General features: G+C 35.1%; 1 protein-coding gene across 1 annotated transcript in view; it reads right to left on the bottom strand.

Annotated features, from left to right (window-relative positions):
* LOC142255371 (mucin-5AC-like) overlaps positions 1 to 8,853 on the bottom strand; it is a 44,455-nt gene that overhangs the window by 8,555 nt on the left and 27,047 nt on the right. Inside the window, exons 33-42 of the mRNA XM_075326947.1 lie at positions 8,074 to 8,248; positions 7,021 to 7,271; positions 6,548 to 6,731; positions 6,229 to 6,433; positions 3,841 to 4,025; positions 3,469 to 3,538; positions 3,000 to 3,106; positions 2,216 to 2,247; positions 181 to 358; positions 1 to 101 (exon numbers count right to left, since the gene is read on the bottom strand). The exon at positions 1 to 101 is cut by the window's left edge and continues 10 nt beyond it. Coding sequence (XP_075183062.1) covers positions 1 to 101; positions 181 to 358; positions 2,216 to 2,247; positions 3,000 to 3,106; positions 3,469 to 3,538; positions 3,841 to 4,025; positions 6,229 to 6,433; positions 6,548 to 6,731; positions 7,021 to 7,271; positions 8,074 to 8,248 — 1,488 coding nt within the window. The remainder of the gene's footprint in view (positions 102 to 180; positions 359 to 2,215; positions 2,248 to 2,999; positions 3,107 to 3,468; positions 3,539 to 3,840; positions 4,026 to 6,228; positions 6,434 to 6,547; positions 6,732 to 7,020; positions 7,272 to 8,073; positions 8,249 to 8,853) is intronic.

Here is an 8,853-nt window from a genome sequence, read left to right as displayed (position 1 = left end):
TGATGGGCAGCAATCTTCTTCCAGCGTAGGTTCAACAATGACAACTTCATATCCCAGAGGACACTTCTGCTCCTTCTGCATGCAACTGCTTCTGTTACATACTAAAGACAGAGATGATTGAGTCCAAATACATTGCAAGAAATCACTCCACTGTCAAAAAATGATAAAAATTCTACTTACTGCATTCATTCTTCAGGCAACAAAGCTGCTCGGGATCTGGTAACTGCTTGGTGATAAATCCGTCTTTCTCACAAGATAATTCAACTAATGGAGGACATGTCAAAGGCTGACACTGGACAGTAAGAGAGTTCTTTTCACATGTACATTGCTTGCATTGGCTTGTCCAGGTTGCTCCAGGCTGTTAATACGAGGTAGAAGAATTGTTTTTTAAGTGACATAAATTACATCATAATTAAAAATAATAGTAATAATAATAATAATGTATTATTATTATTATTATTAATGACAATAATAATAAACATGTAGTATAAATTATTATTATTATCAATAATAATAACAATAAGGATGAAAATATACAATATGAAGTATTGATTAACATAAACATATAATAATAATTATTAGTATGTATAATAAATTATTTATTATAATATATAATAATATATTATTACTATTATTATTATTATTTCTAAATTAATAAACACAATAAAGAAAATATATTATTATTAATAATAATTATAATAATTATAATTATTATTATATTTTGTTTATTATGTTTATTACTTTAGAAATAATAATAATTGTAATAATATATTATTAGATATTATAATAAATAATTTAACATACATAATAATTATTCTAAATTATTATTATTACTATTATTATTAGTATTTTTTCTAGATTAATAAGCTTAATAAACAAATAATAATAATAATAATAATAATAAAAAAAAATATGTATGTATATATATATATATATATATATATATATATAATAATTTTATACTATTTTATATATATATATATATATATATAAAATAGTAATAATAATATTACATATGCATTATGTATTATTATAATACATAATACATTATTATTATGAGTATTATTATTACTATTATTATTATTATATGAAACAAAAATATAATAATAGCAAACATAATAAATAAGTATTATAAATTATTGCTTATAATAAAAAATATTAATAGTAATAATAATATGTTACAAAGAAGTTAGAATAATAATGCAAATATTTATTATACATTAATGATTATAATAAATAATATAATTACTTAAAGATAAACCATTGTTTTGTTGTTTTATAAAGCAATAGTATAGAGGAAAGTAAGAAACTGTGAAATATATCTTATAAAAGAAATATTTTTTATTTTTCCACATAATTATTTTTTTTTACTTTTGACTCATGGGTAAAATCTATATACAGTGCAAATAGTATATTATGACTTAGAAAGGGTCTTCTGTTCAGGATCCGAGAGTAGTTAATATTTCGTATCTATCGCTCTCCTTGGAGGATCTGTACTATTCTGCATTACCCAGACCACCCTGTGTGATGAGCGGTGTGTAATACCTAATTTCCCCAGTAGTGGTGCTTTTGGAAAATTGAGTTATTAGGTTTCACCCCAGATGATCAATGATGAGACACTTTGTGATCAGCTTATTGCAACGGAACTTTTCCAATAACTAGGGTTTTTCCACATCTCTTTAAAGGTGTTTCTCCATTGTCGTTCTTCAGGAGCACAAGGCTCCCCATCCTCCTAGACTTCCTGCTTTTTTTAGGGGGGGTGGTGTGCTCCTGATGGTCAACAGTTTGGATCACCTAGAGGGTCATACCGCTTGACCGAGCAGCATCAGAGGTGCTGAAGCTAGATGGACCCAACTGGAATTCGAGCACTTCTTGCCTAGGAGTCTGACCACCACTGTCAGAGAGCAGAAATGGACAGTACCCTAAGTAACAAGCAGTCAACTATGAAATTATATAACCCTCCTAAGCATATTTTTACTAAGAGGTAAATTGCAAAGTTGTTTTTACAAGCACTTTGCATTTTTACTCAATTAAGAAGATGAGACCATCTCTTCCAAGAAATAGATGAGGACACTGCTTTGCTTTCAACTCTTTTCTGACTGTGCTGGATGCCCCCTGAGCTCTCTCCGGGCCGGCTGCCTATATTTCCTCCTTTCTTTCTTGGCTCTATTATAAAATAGTTTTTAGTTTTGAAATACAATTATATGTCACTCACATTTACGGGCATGCCTTCAGGGCCAACACAAGCTGGAAGAAAATAAGAATAAATGACATTCATTATTTAAAAATATATATCGTATATTTTTTAACAATGTGCTTTAATTTTTTTTCATTTTCAGCATAAGCATATACTTTACTGGTTTGTGCAGATTGGGCTTTTGGGGGACCCTATCTAGTAACACTCAGAACATATATATTCAGGGATAGATAGATAGATAGATAGATAGATAGATAGATAGATAGATAGAGGGATAGATAGATAGATAGATAGATAGATAGATAGATAGATAGATAGATAGATAGATAGAAATATATATACACACATATCTCTCTCTCAGTAAATATATATGTATATATATATATATATATATGCATATTTTATATATATATATATATATATATATATATATATATATATATACATATTTAGATATATATTGTATTTTTTTTTTTTCGTGAATGCAGGGGTATCATGAGGAGAAGTAATGTATGTATATATAATGCACCTATGCTCTCTGTCTTCCACCTTTTACAGTATCCCGTGCTTCTTTATATTATTTACTCTCCTAGCCTTTTCTTTGTGAACACTGACTACCGACATCCATAATATGAGCTAGAAATGTAGACTATCTAGTTTTAGGGTCAGGAAATAGCCACTAATATTCCACAATGTATGCCATCACAACATGTGTTCATTTATAGATCTAGATGATTTCATAATATTTTTTACCCATTACTTTTGAGCCAACATGGCAGTGATTGTATATGTGGATACATACTGCAGGTCTTGACGCAGACATCGGTGTAAGCGTTGAACAGCATGGTTCCTTTAGGACAGAAGCAGCCTTCAGTTTGAGTTTGGTCGGTGTTGGAGTTCTGAACTTCACTGCAATGATAGAAAAAATAGCAATGTATTGGATGGTAATCAGTCTTCCAATCAGTCCTCTCCGTCTTAAAGGGGATGTCGCGTGAACACATTGGACCCATCTTGAGATCTGCTCACTGCCTTGGATTCCCCCGCTATTACAGTTATTGCTGGGGGACGTTGGGTTCAGACATACATTGTGATACCAGGGGAACTGACTTTAGTTCATAGTCAAAGGATTCCGACCATGCGATTGCCCTCAATGACTCAAGACATATCTACTAATAAGATGAGAAGTTGAGTCAATCCCTTTAATCTTAAGTCATTTACTAATCAGATTAATCAGTTTACATTTCATATAAGTTTTTTTAAAAGATTCATACTTGCTGTCGCAGGTCTTGGCATGTATGGGCCCACAAGCATTGTACACCTTCCCAGCAGGACAACTGTAGGCTACAATTCAGACAAAAAGAGAAAATTTAATTATTATCCTTAGAACGTACAACAACTGTTATTATCAAAGGAATATGTTATAAAAAAAATTATAAGTATTATAATTAAGTGAGATACAATTTAGAAAAATCACGCCGTAGGCGCTCAAAACCAATTCAGCTGCCAAAACACTATAATAATGGAAAAAACAACAAAAGTTATATCTAACTAACTACAAAGTTCTGAACTGATTTTGATAGATTTTCCTTTGTAATTGTGATCAACGTTAAAGAAAAAAAAAAAGAAAACCAAAAGACACTTACGACAATGTCCTTTAGTCTTGTCTCTCCAGTCCACACAGACTCCATTGGCAGAACACAAAGAGGCATAAACTTCCAAACTGGAACATGCCGTTATCTCAGAGGCATTGTGCATACGACAGGCATCAAAGGCACACGCCTCATGGAAATGCTTTGGATCAATAATCTTTTGACAATCAGCAAAGACCCTTTGGAAGTGGAAGACAAACATATATTATTTTATGTGTTATTACAAAATTAGATCTAGTTACCAGTATTATGGTATATAAGCCATTATGTGAACTGGCATTGCAGTTTAATCCTTTTACTTAAAGTGCAACTGTCAGGAGAACTTGCAGCATAATGTCAGGTTCTGCCTCTAACTCCTCCCACTTCTTCTCCCTCTTTCTGCATACAATGATATGAATGCCATCTGTCATTTGCTATCTCAGGAAATCTGTCTTTACTAAATATAAATTTTACCCATCAACTATGAGTGAAAGATTACAGTTTAATAATTTTACTTAAGTGCAACTGTCAGTACAACTTGCAGCAGAATGTCAGGTTCTGCCTCTAACTCCTTCATCTTCTTAACCGTCTTTCTCCATAGAACCTTATGAGCACCAAAAGGTATGTCCTATCTCAGTAAATTGATCATTACTAAATACAAATTTTACCTGTGAACTAAATGTGAAAGATTGCAGTTTACTAATTTTACTTAATGTGCAACTGTCAGGAGAACTTGCAGCAGAATGTCATGTTCTGCCTCTAACTCTTCCCTCTTCTTAACCATTTTTTCCACAGATCCTTATGAGCACCAAAAGGTATTTACTATCTCAGTAAATCGAGTATTACTGTATACAAATTTTACCCGTGAACTAAGAGTGAAAGATTGCAGTTTAATAATTTTACTTAAAGTGCAACTGTCAGGAGAACTTGCAGCAGAATATCAGGTTCTGCCTCTAACTCCTACTTCTTCTTCACCCTCTTTCTCCATAGAACCTTATGAGCACCAACTGGTATTTACTAGCTCAGTAAATCGATTATTACTAAATACAAATTGTACCCATGAACTAAAGGCCGCTTTACACGGGACGAATTATCGTGCGTTCGCATGAGTGATCGGCCCTGCCCCCATTGTTTGTGCGTTACAGGCAATTTGTTGCCTGTGTCGCACAAAGTCGGTAACCCCCGTCACACGTACTTACCTCCCAAACGACCTCGCAGTGGGCAGCGAACATCCTCTTCCTGAAGGGGGAGGGACGTTCGGCATCACAGCGACGTCACACAGCGGCCGCCCAATAGAAGCGGAGGGGAGGAGAAGAGCGGGACGTAAACATCCCGCCCACCTCCTTCCTTCAGCATTGCCGGCGGCCGCAGGTAAGCTGCAGTTCATCGTTCCAGGGGTGTCATACGGAGCGATATGTGATGCCTCGGGAACAATGAACAACCGGCGCGCAGAAGGACGATCGATTTTTTGAAAATGAGCGACGTGTCAACGAGCAACGATAAGGTGATATTTTTGCTCTTTCACAGTCGCTCATAGCTGTCACACACTACGATATGTCAAACGATGCCGGATGTGCGTCAATAACGACGTGTCCCCGACGACATATCGCTAGATATATCGTAGCGTGTAACATGCCCTTAAGAGTGAAAGATTGCAGTTTAATAATTTTACTTAATGTGCAACTGTCAGGAGAACTTGCAGCAGAATGTCAGGTTCTGCCTCTAACTCCTTCCTCTTCTTAACCCTTGTTTTCCACAGATCCTTTTGAGCAACAACTGTAATTTCCTATCTCAGTAAATCTGTCTTTACTAAATACAAATTTTACCCATAAACTAAGAGTAAAAGATTAGCCAAGGAAGACAGAAGCAAGTTTCTCTAATAAGATATATTACAAAAATTGTCATTTTCTTGTGCACTCTTGATTTATGAAATACAATTTAAAATAATGTTTAGTCTTAAATTTGTAATTCCAGACACAACTCGTGGACAAGGCTGTCGATGCTTATGAAAATAAAAAATGGTACACCTACTCAAAAAATTTGAAGAAATACAAAAATTATGTCTATGATATCTGTATATATATATATATATATATATATATATATATATATATATATATATATATATATATATATATATTATATCATATATATATATACACATACATATATATATATATATGTATATATATATATAGTATATATATATATATATATTTATATATAACAATATATGTATATATATATATATATATATATATATATATATATATATATATGTATATAAATATATATAAATATATATATATATATATATATATATATATGTATATGCGTAATATATATATTCATATTATAAATATATAAATAATATGAAATGTATTCAACTACATTCCAACTTACTCGCTTAAGATGATGTCACACACTTCTGATGGTGGACATGTTGGAGCTGGGGTGGGGTGGTCAGGTGGTGGAGTTGCTGGAGGAGAATTACAATATGGCTTGTCGGTTACATTGACCTTCCAGTGGTTAGCCATCTGGGAGCAATCTTTCACGATTTTACCACTTGGCAATCTGCAGTCTTCAGTGCTGTTATTTGAGCACGTACCTAATTTGGAAAAGATCGTAAAATATATGTACATGCTCATGCCTGCTGGCTTTTGAAGATATATATCTAAAGCTAAAAAATCCCAATCTTTAAAAAATCCCAAATATCACATACCACATTGTCCTTCGGTGTTGTAACCAAATTTACTGAATGGCAGTTTAATAACAAAGATCATTCCACTGAATGAGATGAATGCATCAATTTCTGGGATGTCCACATTCATGTTAATGCCAGCACTAGATACAGTAATGCCGTCCTTGGTGAACCCTGGAGTTACCCAGTCGTTATTGAATCTAATCTGTAGATTAAAGATGGAAATTGTTAAACAGCGTGTAGATACTAGTCAATGTGGTCAGTCACAATGTAACAAAATAGAAAGTTAGTGTAAATTGTTATTTATATAGTTAAGAAACCAATTTGGGACATAGGTCAAATGGTCATCCTCAGAGAATAAGAAACCAATATGGCTTATAGGACATGGGTCACATGGAGTCATGGAGATTTCGGGAGTTGGCAGTGTTAATTGGTGGTGTACAAAAGTTTGAACATTCCATTAAGTAGGACTTGCGACTCTATTGATTTCTTACCCGGTTCCTCATTCTTCCTTGGTACATCATACGTGTCAAGACAATTTCAGTAGATTTATAGTAAATCAAGATAGATTGTGGACAGGACAAACCATCTTCAGCATCACAGAAGTAATTATCGACAAGAACTCGGAAGTTGTCATATTTGGGAGTAATCTGCTGCACAAGAACATATGTACAATTGTCCAGGAAAGTGTAGTAGGTGCCATCAAAGGTGATGTAATGAGGGTCGCCCCATCCACTACACACGCCTATAAGTCAGAAATAATTACATCAGATTTAGATTGTTGAACATTTATGCCTAGTGAAAAAGCTCACATCTTTATTTAAAGAAACAGAAAATATAATCTCTAATTGGTTTTCGAAGTCACAACTCATTAATAATAATTTACCTTCGACTCTGTTCTCCAATATGGTCTCTTGGGGCTTCCATTGAGCCCTTGGTTATTTTGACTTTAGTTTATTGGGAAAATGAGTAATCTAAAGCGGGCTTTACACACAACGACATCGCTAACGAGATGTCGTTGGGGTCACGGAATTCGTGACGCACATCCGGCCTCGTTAGCGACGTTGTTGCGTGTGAAATGCACAAACGACCGTTAACGATCAAAATTACTCACCTAATCGTTGATCATTGACACGTCGTTCTAATCCCAATTATCGTTGCTGTTGCAGGATGCAGGTTGTTTGTCATTCCTGCGGCAGCACACATCGCTATGTGTGACACCGCAGGAACGAGGAACATTACCGTACCTATGGCCGCCGGCAATGACGAAGGAAGGAGGTGGGCGGGATATTCCGCCCGCTCATCATAGCCCCTCCGCTTCTATTGGGCGGCCGCTTAGTGACGCCGCTGTGACGAGGTAATTGTGTCTGACACTGCCGTAGCGATATTGTGGGCGGGTGCTATCGCTCGCTGTGTAAAGCCCGCTTTAACATTGTATTTATGGTTCAATGACATATTGTCTAGATTGCTAGTGTAAACAGTGTCTTATGAATTTTCCTTGTAATTATTATCACTTGTTTGGAAACTGAGAATTGCGTAAAGCTTACATTCGCATTCGTAATGTGAACAGCATCCATCTTCGCTCATCTTTTTCACCGGTGGGAATCCATTAGCGCAGGACAGTGGCTTTTCTTCTGGACAAGTCACGGGCTCCATGGTAATAACATTATTTCCATGGCATGTAGCCTTTGTACAGTTATTAATCATCCATGTTTCCTTAGCCTAGATAGCGTAAAACACAAAAATTAGAATAATCCGGTCGTTCTGGATTAGATCAAAATAATACAAGATGTAAATGTCACAAAGGTTTAAAGATTCCCAATTACACTGTTTTAAAAAAGAACATACATACTCAATAATTCTACCACCAAAATGTTAAGGCTTCTTAAAGTTGTTGCCTCCAATTAGGCAAAAATGGTGTTACCCTTGTCAATGGGCTATGTCTCGTATTAACATTTTTACCTGATTTGATCAAGTTGTGTTATCAGACACCAGTGTCAGACTGGGGCAGCAGGGGCCCACCAGTATCATTGATTCTGTGGGCCCACTGATCAACTCCATACAAATATTACATTACTTACAGCAAGATGGGCTGCAGTGTGTACATCGCCCAGGCCAAAAACTAGTACTCTACCAGGATACAGCTAAACCACCACTAAAGTGGAGGCATCTCAGGTGCAGGAGGAGCAAATCACACACACACCTCCATGGAATGGAGGGGGGAGATTGCTAGATGATAAAACTGCACACTAGTGGCTTGCATAGAGCGCTGTTCACACATGCAGATAACACAGTCACAAACCCGCAGCCTATTAGGTGACGCCCAT

The sequence above is a fragment of the Anomaloglossus baeobatrachus genome, chromosome 10, assembly GCF_048569485.1.
Source record: "Anomaloglossus baeobatrachus isolate aAnoBae1 chromosome 10, aAnoBae1.hap1, whole genome shotgun sequence".
Classification (NCBI taxonomy): Eukaryota; Metazoa; Chordata; class Amphibia; order Anura; family Aromobatidae; genus Anomaloglossus; species Anomaloglossus baeobatrachus.
This window is presented reverse-complemented; position numbering and strand designations above follow the sequence as displayed.